The sequence below is a fragment of the Bufo gargarizans genome, chromosome 1 (assembly GCF_014858855.1).
Source record: "Bufo gargarizans isolate SCDJY-AF-19 chromosome 1, ASM1485885v1, whole genome shotgun sequence".
Taxonomy (NCBI): Eukaryota; Metazoa; Chordata; class Amphibia; order Anura; family Bufonidae; genus Bufo; species Bufo gargarizans.
In genome coordinates this window covers 495,198,318-495,212,634 of record NC_058080.1, presented here as the reverse complement: position 1 = coordinate 495,212,634, position 14,317 = coordinate 495,198,318, and the positions used below count along the sequence as shown (strand labels likewise).

General features: G+C 44.6%; 1 protein-coding gene across 1 annotated transcript in view; it reads right to left on the bottom strand.

Moving 5' to 3' along the window:
- Positions 1-14,317, bottom strand: part of LOC122923509 (myosin-7) — a 107,823-nt gene that overhangs the window by 13,826 nt on the left and 79,680 nt on the right. Inside the window, exons 21-24 of the mRNA XM_044274338.1 lie at positions 14,158-14,303; positions 13,982-14,072; positions 12,182-12,571; positions 10,940-11,066 (exon numbers count right to left, since the gene is read on the bottom strand). Of these exons, the coding sequence (XP_044130273.1) occupies positions 10,940-11,066; positions 12,182-12,571; positions 13,982-14,072; positions 14,158-14,303 (754 nt within the window). The remainder of the gene's footprint in view (positions 1-10,939; positions 11,067-12,181; positions 12,572-13,981; positions 14,073-14,157; positions 14,304-14,317) is intronic.

Below are 14,317 nucleotides of genomic sequence, written 5' to 3'. Positions count from 1 at the left end.
AAGATATCACAGTTTTTTATAGTGCATAGATTACATCGATCCCCTTGGATGTTAAAGAGAATGGGCGTGAGAGCTTCAGATGTAGGGGAGAGAAAGCAGACCTAATACACAGTTTTTGGAGATGTCCTAGATTGTTTAGATATTGGAAAGAAATAGCAGAGATAGTATTAGTACTTTTGGAGGTTCAAGTGTTTGAAGCAGGGCCGGATTAAGAGCATCATGGGCCTGGTGCAGAAGATTTTAATGGGCCTTTTTATAGCACAAATAAAGTGTGAATTTACGCAAAATTACACATGTGAAAATACGCATGCATAAAGTTTGAAGTGTGAACGGGTCTGCGTAATCCCATTCAAGTCTATTGGACTAAAGTTCATGCGTAATTTTGAAGCAGATTTACGCACGGGTTTGCGTGTGAAAAATCTGCTGTGTGAACTTAGCCTAAGTGTACATCTCTGGCCACAGTTTAAATATACAGCCATCTATATAGATGGCTGTATTATGTATAGCCACCCCCCAAGGAGTTAACTAGTGCTGCTGGATATGTCATTCAGGAGCATGAAAAAGCTATTCACGTCTAGCTTTTGAATGGCATATGTGTTTATAAAAGCTAATCTATTATAAGCAGATATGCCATTGAGGAGCTTGGAAAAGATAGGTAGGCAAGAAATAGCCACCTAGCTTTTCCATGCTCCTGAATGGCATATCTGCTTATATGCATACATGTTTATAATAGCCAAGCTATTATATGCAGATCTGCCATTCAGGAGCATGGAATAGCTAGGTGAGAAACAGTCACCTAGCTTTTCCATGCTCCTGAATGGCAAATCTGCCTTTAGGCATATCTGTTTATAATAGCTGATCTATTATAAGCAGATATACCACTCAGAAGCATTGAAGAGCTAGGAGACTATTTCTCACTTAGCTTTTCCATGCTCCTGAATGGCATATCTGTTTATAATAGATCAGGCTCAGCTATTATACAGATATATATGCCTATAAGCAGATATGCAATTCAGTAGCATGGAAAAGCTAGGTGAAAAAAATCATCACCCAGCTTTTCCATGCTCCTGAATGACATGTATAAATTATACAGTACACAGTATAATAGGTGAGGTGAGCCAATGCTGATTTACGTACCGCCTATGAGTTGTTTTCTGGGCAGTACACTGAAGGCTGCTGAACGCAACTCACCGCTGGCAGCACCCCTGACTCCACGCAGGAAGAATTTTGAACTTCCCGCGCGCGGCAGCCGTCACGGTCTTTCACTTTACGGCATGGCCTAGGCCCCAGGGGAGGAGTCTGACGTGACGACGCAGCGCGGCGTGCACAGCTGACCTGTCAGCTGTCACTGTCCTGGTGAGTTCTGTAAAGGGCCGGCCTGGGAGATTTCTCCTTGCGCGCTGGCCCTGTCATCATCTGACAGTCGGCACGGTTCGGTCCTACTAAAGGGTTGCGGGGCGGCCGCCAGGCAACCTCAGCGAGGCGGCCTATGCGGGCCTAGCTCCGGTTGGCCTATGCGGGCTGCTGGGCCTATTTTCATGCAGGGGCCTGGAGCTGCAGCTCCATCCGCCCCTACGTTAATCCAGCCCTGGTTTGAAGATCCAGTAGTTTGTATATTAGGGGCAACTGAACATCTGAAGTTAAAAAAAGAGATACGATTGGTTTTGGGTAAAGTACTTTTCAAAGCTAGACTCCTTATATTAAGGAAATGGGTAAAGGAAGACCCACCGACAGTAGGACAGTGGCGAGAAGCAGTTGTTAATATAATTAAAATGGAACGGGTTACAGAGTGTTATATAAAAAAATCAGAAAAACTTGATGAAATATGGAAAAAATGGCTATATTAGGGCTGGAAGTAATTTTTTTTTTTTCCCGTCCCTCTCCCTCCCCCTTGGGGTGGTGGGTGGGTATTGAGGGTAAAGGGGGAAGTAAAGAAAAGGAAAAAAGTTACTATAATATTTATTAATGTGTAATATGGATTTTCCTATTATCGAATTGTTGTGATCTGTGTATAAACGTATATGTTTTTTATAAAATTGAAATAAAAAGAATTAAAAAAAAAACTAAAAAAAAAAACCTTTCTTTGTTCCTGGAAAAAATGGATCATATTGGAAAATTTTCAAAAAAAATCAAAATTCTTACATTTTATGTCCATTTGCCATGAAGTCTTGTGGAAGATCTAAAGGGTTAACAAAGTTTGTAAAATCAATTTTGAATACCTTGAGGGGTGTAGTTTCTAAAATGGGGTCATTTTTGGATGGTTTCTATTACGTAAGCCTCACAAAGTGACTTCAGACCTGAACTGGTCCATAAAAAGTGGGATTTGGAAAAGTTCTGAAAAATTTCAAAATTTGCTTCTAAACTTCTAAGCTATGTAACATCCCCAAAAAATAAAATATTATTCCCAAAATGATACAAACATGAAGTAGACATATGGGGAATGTAAAGTCATCACAATTTTTGGGGGTATTACTATGTATTACAGAAGTAGAGAAACTGAAACTTTGACATTTGCTAATTTTTCAAATTTTTGGGTAAATTTGGTATTTTTTTATGCAACAAAAATTAACTTTTTTGACCCAATTTTAGCAGTGTCATGAAGTACAATATGTGACGAAAAAACAATCTCAGAACGGCCTGGGTAAGTAAAAGTGTTTTAAAGTTATCAGCACTTAAAGTGACACTGGTCAGATTTGCAAAAAATGGCCTGGTCCTTAAGGTGAAATAGGGCTGAGTCCTTAAGGGGTTAAAAAATATTTTTAAAAAATAATATAAAAATGCTAATCACTCCCCTTTCCCCATAATTAAAATGAAAATAAACATAAAAATAAATGTCATGAGCGTCACCACATCCGAAAAACATCGGAGCTATTGAATGTACAATTATTGATTCCGTATGGTGAGCACTGTAATGGAAAAAAAGTTATTTTCTCATCACTTCACCTCCCCAAAAATTTTAACAAAAAGTGATCAAAAAGATCGCCTGTAAGATCCTCACCTGCTTTGCACTCCAGGGGAACCAAGAGGGGTCCTCGTGGAGTTGCGGGACAGGTTATGCGTGTCTCTGATGCACCAGCGCTGACCCCTTTGCGAGCCAGTGCGGAGATGCGTTCGCGTGGACATCGGAGGGGAGGACAGTCGGAGTCCCGGGGACAGAGTGGCCAGGCGAGTGACAAGACGCCGCGGCCAGGGTTGTCTCCGGTGTCTCCTGCGACTTCCGTTTCCGCATCTGGGTCCACGCGCTCGCATACTCGCGCTGAGTCAATCATGCGTCCGTGCGTACGCACGAGGGCAGGTTCGCAAAGGGATACACGGTCGCGAGTACGCACTTCTTATGCACTTCGTTGACCAGTGGCGCATATTATACTGACTCACAAGAGCAAAGTGGATTAGGGAGCCAGCCATGGGTTAATCAACTTGTGATTGCCTTAGGCCTTGTACTCAGGTGCAGGGCAATTTGTTCACCTATGGTAGTGGACACTTGGCACCCTGGGATTGGTCAGCAGGAATTTAAAAGGAGGTCTCTCAGGGTGATCAGTGCCCACTGTTATTTTCCCTCAACCAGGTATAGGTCACAACTCCTAGTGACTGAAGACTGCCAGGAACTTTGTCCTTACAGCGGACCCAAGATCTGGAGTGACTCGACTGCCAAGTGCACAGCATCATTCAGCACTGGTTGGGACTATTCCTGGAATCTCCTTGCCTGTTTTTTTGTTATTTTTCCTTGTTACCAGCAAGTGTCCTGGACGTTTATGTTTCTGGTGAATAAACACCTTTTTGCTTTCATCACTGGTCTGTTTGTTGGTGCCTTGCATTACAGAACAGTGGGCCCAACTAACAGTTGCCATGGACAAGATCCAGCAGCAGCTGAATGAATTAACGGGAGCCGTTAACCTGCTGTTCCAACGACGCCCAAATATACCAGCAGCCGCTGCAGCGCAAATCCAAGAGCAACTGACAACTGTGATGGAGGAGGTTCAGCAGCTTATCCAGGGAACCTCAGCACTACCCGTCACTATCGCAAGGCATCAAACAGAACCTAAGATCCCTCTGCCTGACCCCTTCACAGGAGAGCGACAGGAGTTCTTAAACTTCAGGGACTCCTGTCTCCTTTATTTCCAGTTACGACCGATGGCTTCTGGCACTCTCAGGCAGAGAATTGGGATTGTAATGTCACTGCTATGTGGAGACCCCCAACGTTGGGCATTTAACTTGCCTCAAGACCATACAGCTTTTTCGTCAGTGGATGCCTTCTTCGAGGCTATGGCTGTGATTTACGATGACCCGGATCGTACTCGCACCGCAGAGACCAATCTTGAGCATATTCAACAAGGCCGCCGCCCAGCTGAAGAATACGCTGCAGAATTCAGGCGATGGGCAGCTTTCACCACCTGGGGTGACGCAGCCCTACGCCATTGCTTCCGTTTGGGACTTTCGGATGCGGTCCGGGATCTTCTTTTGGCCTTGCCTACCCCCTTTTCGTTGGAAATGGCTATCTCTCAGGCAATCGATGCCGACAGGCGAATCCGTGAGAGGCGAGTGGAACGGTCGTCTCGGTTTTCATCCTCTCGACCACATCCAGGGCCTCTAAAATCGGCCGAAGAGCCAATGGAGGTTGGATCCTCCCATCTCACACAGGCAGAACGAGCTCGTCGCCAACAGAAAGGCCTGTGCCTATTTTGCGGGAAGTCTGGACACCTCGTTAAAACCTGTCCCCTCCTGCCGGCGGGAAACAAATGAACCTAGGGGGCATAGAGGAGAACCCCCTAGGTGCTATTATCCCTCCTCCAAGCCGGGTGATGGTGTCCATATCCTTACGGTGGCAAGACAAGGTCCATGAGTTGTCAGCACTAATCGATTCTGGGGCCGCTGGGAATTTTGTGGACTCAACCTTGGTTCGTCGACTTGGCATCCCGTTGATCCAGCCGAAAACCACCATGTCAGTGACCGCGATTGATGGTTCCCCTCTTCAAGATGGTCGTGCAGTGTGGATGACTCCGGGAATACAGGTAACGGTGGGGGCTGATCATCGGGAGACCTTAAGCCTTTTTGTCCTTGACATGCCATCCACTCCCGTGATTTTGGGTCTCCCTTGGTTAAGGCTCCATAATCCAGTAGTGGACTGGCGCTCGGGTCTTATCTGTCAGTGGAGTACGGAATGCCTTACTAAGTGCATTCGTCCCGACCTGTCACTAGCCTCCATGGAAGTATTAAGTACTTTACCACAGCAGTATCATAATTTCCGAGATGTGTTCAGTCCTCAGGGGGCTGATGTATTACCTCCCCACAGGTCATATGATTGTCCTATAGACCTGTTGCCAGGCACCATGCCACCACGAGGGCATCTTTATAATCTCACTGGGCCTGAGGTTCAGGCTCAGCGGGAGTATATTAAAGAGAACCTTGAGAAGAATTTCATTCGTCCATCCACTTCCCCTGCTGGAGCTGGATTCTTCTTTGTGGAGAAGAAGGATGGAGGCTTGAGACCTTGCATCGATTATGGTGCCCTTAATCGGATTACGGTGAAGAATCGGTATCCACTGCCTCTGATTGATGATCTGTTTTCTCAGGTGGCAGGGGCCCGAGTCTTCACCAAACTCGATTTAAGGGGTGCTTATAATTTAGTTCGCATTAGAGAGGGTGACGAATGGAAGACCGCATTTAATACCAGAGACGGGCATTACGAGTATCTCGTGATGCCTTTCGGTCTCTGTAATGCTCCCGCGGTCTTCCAGGAGTTCATCAACGATGTTCTCAGAGATTTCTTGGATAGATGTGTTGTTGTCTATCTAGATGACATACTAATCTACTCCTCAGATCTGGTCTCTCATCGGAGACACGTGTGTCAGGTTTTCCAGAAGCTGAGGGAGAACCGCCTCTATGCCAAACTTGAGAAGTGTCTGTTTGAGGTGAAGGAGTTGCCTTTCCTGGGGTACATTATCTCAGAAAAGGGATTGGCTATGGACCCATCCAAACTTTCTGCTGTCTTGGATTGGCCTCAACCTAAGGATCTTAAGGGGTTGCAGCGTTTCTTAGGCTTTGCCAACTTCTACCGCAAGTTTATTAAGAATTTTTCAGCGATAGTAGTACCTCTCACCAACCTCACTAAGAAGGGAGCTAATCCTTCTAAGTGGACGAGAGAGGCAGTCAGAGCCTTTGAGACGCTGAAACAGGCCTTTTGCACGGCACCAATTCTTACTCATCCAGACACCTCCAGACCTTTTGTTCTCGAGGTCGATGCCTCAGAGGTCGGTGTAGGGGCAGTTCTCTCACAGTATTCTGGGGACCCCGAGAGGTTACATCCCTGTGCCTTATTCTCTCGGAAGCTCTCTCCAGCCGAGTGTAATTATGATATCGGCAATAGAGAGCTTCTGGGAGTAAGATTGGCTTTTCAAGAGTGGAGACATTGGCTAGAGGGTGCAGAACATCCCATCACGGTTTACACTGACCACAAAAATTTGGAGTATCTAGAGAGTGCCAAAAGACTCAACTCCCGACAAGCCAGGTGGGCATTGTTTTTCACCCGCTTCAATTTCCGCCTCACTTATAAACCAGGTTCCAAAAACGTGAAGGCAGATGCCCTGTCCCGCTGCTTCCCTGAGGCTGCTTCCGTCCTGGACTCTGAGCCAGAAACCATTCTCCCAACTAAATGTTTTCTTGCTGCCCTGGGGGCCGCAGAAGTAATGGAGGACTTGTCCTCTCTTCTTGAGCCCTCACAGGCAGAGAGTCCACCTGACAAACCCGAGGGTCGATGGTTCGTACCCATTAACCTTCGATTGGAGGTCATCCGACAGCTTCATGACTCAAAGTCTGCCGGGCATTTGGGTGTTAAAAAAACACTTGCCCTTGTTAAACGTCACGTGTGGTGGCCCAACATGTCCGTGGATGTTAAGGCCTATATCCAGGCATGTACTGTTTGCGCCAGATGTAAAACGTCTCGGTCTGCCCCTTCTGGGACTTTACTCCCACTGCCTATTCCCCAGGCTCCATGGACTCACATTTCCATGGATTTCATCACAGATTTGCCAAGGTCCTCTGGAAGTACGGTAATCTGGGTAGTGGTGGACCGTTTTAGTAAAATGGCCCATTTTATCCCACTCCCTGGATTGCCCTCGGCCAGAGAATTGGCAGATCTGTTCTTGAATCATGTCTTTCGATTACACGGAGCGCCGGATGACATTGTTTCAGACAGAGGAGTGCAATTCATCTCCCGCTTCTGGCGTTCTTTCTGCTCCCGATTGGGTATTAATTTGTCTTTTTCTTCTGGTTTTCACCCAGAGACCAACGGTCAGACGGAAAGGACTAACCAGACCCTGGAGCAATATCTCCGGTGCTTCGTGTCAGACTGCCAGGAGGAATGGGCAGCGTACCTACCCTTTGCGGAGGTGGCTTATAATAACTCTGAGCATGCTTCCACTAAGATGTCTCCGTTCAGGTGCGTGGGGGGCAGGGATCCAAGACTCTCTTCTTTGGCCGGACCCTCCACTGGCTCACCGGTGGTGGATCAGTGGTTCAAGGATAGGCGTCCCATTTGGTCGTCGGCCCAGCGGAATCTCCGCAGTGCGGTGGCGCAACAGAAGAAATTTGCTGATCGTCATCGCACCGTAGAGCAAAAGTTTAAGGTGGGAGATCAGGTGTGGGTCTCCACCCGGAACATTCCGCTGCGTCAGCCATCTTCCAAGTTGGGTCCTCGATTCATTGGCCCATACCCAGTGACACAAAAGATCAACCGAGTTACGTACAAGGTTGCTCTTCCACCGTCGATCCGAGGAGTGAACACCTTTCATGTTTCACTTCTCAAATCGGTAGCCGACTCCGCTCCCTTCATTCAGACCCCATCCCCGCTGGAGGTCCAAGGGGTACCGGAGTTCGAAGTGAACAGAATTTTGGACTCTCGTTTTGTCCAAAGGTCTCTTCAATACTTGGTGGACTGGAAGGGTTTTGGTCCAGAGGAGAGATGTTGAAGGGTTTTGGTCCAGGTGCATGCGGATGAGTTGGTGGCAGCCTTTCACCGGGATAATCCGGGGAAAGCTTGCTTGGAGTCTTCAGAGCTGCCTCCTCGAGGGGGGGGGGGTAATGTGAGATCCTCACCTGCTTTGCACTCCAGGGGAACCAAGAGGGGTCCTCGTGGAGTTGCGGGACAGGTTATGCGTGTCTCTGATGCACCAGCGCTGACCCCTTTGCGAGCCAGTGCGGAGATGCGTTCGCGTGGACATCGGAGGGGAGGACAGTCGGAGTCCCGGGGACAGAGTGGCCAGGCGAGTGACAAGACGCCGCGGCCAGGGTTGTCTCCGGTGTCTCCTGCGACTTCCGTTTCCGCATCTGGGTCCACGCGCTTGCATACTCGCGCTGAGTCAATCATGCGTCCGTGCGTACGCACGAGGGCAGGTTCGCAAAGGGATACACGGTCGCGAGTACGCACTTCTTATGCACTTCGTCGACCAGTGGCGCATATTATACTGACTCACAAGAGCAAAGTGGATTAGGGAGCCAGCCATGGGTTAATCAACTTGTGATTGCCTTAGGCCTTGTACTCAGGTGCAGGGCAATTTGTTCACCTCTGGTAGTGGACACTTGGCACCCTGGGATTGGTCAGCAGGCATTTAAAAGGAGGTCTCTCAGGGTGATCAGTGCCCACTGTTATTTTCCCTCAACCAGGTATAGGTCACAACTCCTAGTGACTGAAGACTGCCAGGAACTTTGTCCTTACAGCGGACCCAAGATCTGGAGTGACTCGACTGCCAAGTGCACAGCATCATTCAGCACTGGTTGGGACTATTCCTGGAATCTCCTTGCCTGGTTTTTTGTTATTTTTCCTTGTTGCCAGCAAGTGTCCTGGACGTTTATGTTTCTGGTGAATAAACACCTTTTTGCTTTCATCACTGGTCTGTTTGTTGGTGCCTTGCATTACATTGCCCCACGAAAAAAAGCCTCCAAACAGCTCCATTGATATAACTATAAATAGGTTAACGGGGTTAGAAAATGGTAAGGAAAAGAAAATTTTTCAAAGTTATTATTATTTCTTTCAGCATTAAAACACAAGATAAACTATATAAATGTGAAATCACTGTAATCATACTGACCCAGAGAATTAAGGTAACAGGTCAGTTTTAACACATTTTTCCAGCTTTCGACTACATTGCATGCAATATTAAATGGTGCCATTAGAAGGTACAACCTGTCAGGCAAAGAGTCTTCCACATATTGATGACCTATCTTCGAGATAGATAAACTATCAAACCAGAGGGTCTGACACCTAACCCCACCCTCAATGATTAGCTGTTGTTGGCACTGGAAATGAGCAGAAGCAGAAAGCTCCGTCCACTGTGTAATAGTCATGCTGTATTACTGAGGCCCAGCTCCCATTCATAGCCTCGTCTCCCAAAAAAAGCCTCCACATAGCCTTTACACAGTGGATGGAACTTTTTGCTTGAAAACAGCTGACTGTTGGGTTTCCGGTCAGCCCCCACTGATCTGATATTGATGACCTACCTTTGTAGAATTGTATGTAGAAACTCATTTAATGTTTTGAGAAACTGATCAAAAAAACAACTTGGAGATATTTATGTGGTTTTTGAAATGCTTTAATACTTAATTAAAAAATGGAAAAAAAAATATTTTGAAAAAATAGTTTTGTGCTGCTATACTGGCACCAATAACTTTTTTTTTATATCTTTGCCAACAGACCTGTGTGAGGGCTTGTTTTTGCAGGCCAAGTTTTAGGTTTTTTTTTACTGATATTTTGGGATACATGGGGGGGTGACGAGGTGACCAAAAACTATAATTCTTTTATATGAGAAATGGAATTTATTTATTTTTTAATAGTTTTGTTTTTCTTGAATACTTTTAAAACTTGAACTATTTTATCTTTTTTATTTACTCCCACTAGGGTTTCATCGATTGTGCTTTACATTACAATACTTTTCTATTACAGCATATAGTGATTTTACTGACATTCTACTATACGCTGCTAAGGGAAGGGAGTAATAGGGGCAGTATCATAGCAGAGGACCTTTACAAGCTCCTGGTGCTGCCATAATAACCTTTCCACAGACACTGTGTGGTATTACAGCTCAGCCACATTTACTTCAATGAAGCTGAGCTGCAATATCAGATCCAACCCATGAACAGGTGTGGTCTGGGGCACACTGGCCAAAAATCATGATCTGATGACCTCAGCTTTAATTAATGCTAGGAGTATCAGGTTTAACTGTATCACCATCTTCAGAACAGTGATACTGTGTAATACTGCAACGGGGCTGCAGTATTTTGTGCTGCACTGTGGTAGTTGGTTCTGCTGGAGCGATATTTTGTGCAGCACTGCAATGTTGCTGGCCCCGCCTACTTCTGTTGTCCCTGCCTACTTGTGTTGCCCCGCCTTCTGTCAACTTTTACCTGTCTACAATATGGGGCCAGTTTTCAGTTGTTTTCCAGGACCACTTTAAGTTACCAGTCCACTTCAGGGTGTGGCACAGTTTGGCAAGAAAATGGCCATGTCTTTCTAATTCTGTACAACCCCTTTAACTCTTTCAAATAAATGTGTACATAACTGGACAATCGGCTTTGAATGCTTCACTATATATAAATAGTATATTAACATAGTAGGACTTATTTTATTGCTTGCTCAGATTCCTCCTTTAATACAAATCGTATGTCAAGAATAAAACACAACGTCCTCACCTACCATTTCTGTTACCCAGAAATGCTTTCCTTGTTACTCGGCTTGTATAGGTAGCTAGCAGAGGCCTGTTTGCTGCACTAGTAAATACAATAATTTATACTGCTATTGCCATAATTTGAAAGTAAGTAAAAGTGATAAACTGTATCCTATTTTCAGAAACTACATAATTGGCATTGATTAATAATAAAATAAATGAATTCAGTGGTAAATGAGACAGATCCTTAATGAGTTCTGGCACTAAATGAATGTAGTGCATACCAGTCTCAGTCTGCAATTTGGCACGCTGGGTGGAAAGTTCATTCACCATTCTCTGTGTCTCATCAGACTTTGTACGATACTCATTTGCTTGATCTTCTAAAGTACGGCATAACTTTTCTAGGTTACCCTGCAGATAAAAAGGAGGGTTTGAGAAGGGAGCACACAATTTTTATTGGGCTGCAGTTTGTCTAGCCCCATGGAAAGACAATGGGCCAGATTCATCATGAATCTGACAGCTCACTCCACTTTAACATATGGCTAAAGTCAGTTTTAGCCAAGTCAGATTTATGTTCGGCCCTTTAAGACTGTAATAAATGTGGTTTGACGGTAGCAGTTTATCCGTCAGTAAGCAGCTTTACAAAAGTCGCACGTCTTTACGAAAAAGTCGCATGTTCTATTAAAAAGTCTCATAAGATAAGCATGGTCCTCACTGGAGTGAAATTGCGCAATTTTTTGCGACTTTTTTGCGACTTTTTAAATAGTCTCAATAGTAAATCTGTCTAGAGATTAATTTACATAAGAAAACACGCCCACTTTCAGAAAACTGGCGAGCATAGTGCAGAGCAGTAAAAAGTCGCAAATTTTTGCACAGTTTTAGTGATTCCGCAAAAATTTGCGACTTTTTCACTCCATTATTCTGACTTGAGCTAATGATAAATCTGGCCCAATGAGTCAATGGGGGGAATTTGTCACGACCTGCTGTACGAAATTCAAGAAAAATTGACATATTCACTCCAGTAGGCGAATGGTATTTAAAACTCGAGTAGAATTTCTAGGCAAATGGTTTAAAGATGCACAAAATGTAACAAACAAGAGATGACATTTGATAAATTTGGTGCAAAGTATGCCAACGCAGACGCCTGCAAAACTGACTTCATGATAAATTGCCTTCAATATGCTGCTGACAATATGCAAAGTAAATGGAGAACAAACGATCGTATCATTGTGTGGAAATTGTGTGGTCTTTAAATTGATTATCACTGATTTACTGTCCAGCCTCAAGCTGTGTAAGAGGGCATGTGATACATGTGATATATACACTAATCTTGTCAGGCCTATGAGGAATCACATTCTTAGTGCAGACTTCAAATCAGTAGGAAACATTCATAATCCAATTAGGGCATAGTGTCATAAATAGTTAATTATTTAGCATGTGCTATACTGTTATACCAATATTTCAACATATACACATCAGCATACAATGACTCTAAACAAAAATGATTGGGGAGAAGATTCTATTACCTTGGCTTTTAGAACCTGTTCCATGTTAGATGCTACATCATCTAGCTCCAGCTTGAGTTCACTCTTCTCCTTTTCCAGCTTTTGTTTGACTCTCTGAAGGTTGTCAATCTGCTCACTGAGTTCAGCCACAGAGTCAGCATGCTTCTTTCTTAGAGTAGCAGTGGTGGCCTCCGATTGTAGAGTGGACTCTTCTAGATCTCTCCTGAGTTTCAGGAACTCTGCCTCCCGTTTCTTGTTGAGTTCAAGTTGAACTGAGGTGGCTCCTCCAGCTTCTTCCAAACGCTCACTAATTTCTTCCAACTCTCTGGAAAGGTCAGAGCGAAGCTTTTCTACCTTAGCCCTTGCAGTTCTTTCTGCTTCCAATTCCTCCTCAAGCTCTTCTATACGTGCCTAATAAAAGTGGTGACATTTAAGTTTAGTATTGGCGTAATTTTAGAGTGGCTTGGAATACATACAGCTTAAAGTGTACCTCTTTGTTGACTGGTGACTCAGGAGACTTTTGAGAATAAGATGCTATAAGGTTGCACATGAAGAATATCTGTATTTCTGACCATTACATGACTTGTATCCTGCATTTGTTAGCCATCTACAGGCTCTCTTTCTAATTGTCAGTTTTCTGAGTTAGTGAGTGGAAACTACCTGCTATGATGTCTCCCAAAGAGTGCACATGAAGAAAACAGGAGATTCTACTCATTAACACTCTCTCAGTCACTCAGAAGCAACATATAGGACATTATAGAGAAGTACTGAAAAGTATTGATGTATAAAGCACTTGGGCGAGATAGAAAACACACCACTAACTAGCAGTCACTGTGTGTGTCTCTCTAATTCTCTCTCATTCAGCACCTTCTCCCTCCTCCCCTCTTCATACACTTCTATAGACATTATGCTTCTGTATATCTTTCTGCAGTCCCCCTCCCCCATACATAGATTTCTGTTGGCAGCATGTAATCTGTTCCTTCAGTGTGTTAACTGTCCGTCTTGGCAGATCAAGATGGATTTAGCAGAGAATTCATAAAGGCCCCTTTATACTGGCAAAGCATTGTTAGCGATGATCTGCCGGTGTAAAGGTGCCACTGATTACCCAATGAATGAGTGAAATCGAGTAATAAGATTGTTTGTGCAGACACCTAAATCATTGTTTGCCAGCAGCAGATAGTGCCATCTAATCACGCTCTGCTGCCGGCAAACAAGTGTGTATGGGGATGAGCGATGGCATAGCGATCACTCCTCCTCATACTGTGGAAGAGATCGCTGCATGAAAATACAGCGGTCTCCTTCATTGACAAGCAGGCGATTGTCAGGAAGAAACGCTTCCTTCCCGACAATATTCTGCTCAACTGAGCAGCGTAAAGGGACCTTAATAAGTGAACATTTTATAGGAGGGAGAGGTACAGGTGTAAAAGAGTCTGATAAATGGAGAAAGAGGCATATTTATCTGATAACATATTATGCAAAGTTTCTTATATTTACCTGTACTGAAAGTTCAGTGCCAATTTAAAGGGGTTCTGGACTTTCATTTAACTGATGATCTATCCTCTGGATAGATCATCAGCTTCTGATCGGCAGGGGTCCGACACCCGGGACCGCCGCCGATCAGCTGTTTGAGAAGGCAGCGGCGCTCCAGCAGCGCCGTGGCCTTCTCACTGTTTACCGCCGGCCCACTGACGTCACGACTAGTATCAACTAGCGTGGGCGGGGCTAAGCTCCATTCAAGTGAACAGAGCTTAGCCCCGCCCAGAGGATAGATCATCAGTTAAATGAAAGTGCAGAACCCCTTTAAGTTAATTTTAGAAATACCTGCAGTTCCTTCATCTTTTTCTGGAGCTGAGCACCTATATTCTGTTCATCTTCAATTCTTGCATTGATCTGGCTCATTTCAAAGTCTTTCCTGGTTAAATTAGAAGTGCATTTCTTTGTCAAGACTTAAAAGACCAAAACAGTCCAAATATCAGTCAATATAACAAATCACTCACTTCCTCAACTTTTCTTCTAGCTGTTGTTTATCATTCTCAAGATCCATCAAGCTTTCTTGTGACAATTTGAAATCTCCTTCAAGTTTTCTCTTTACTCTTTCCAGATCCATTCTAACTTTCTTCTCCTGCTCCAAAGACCCTTCCAGCTGTGCAGTTTAAA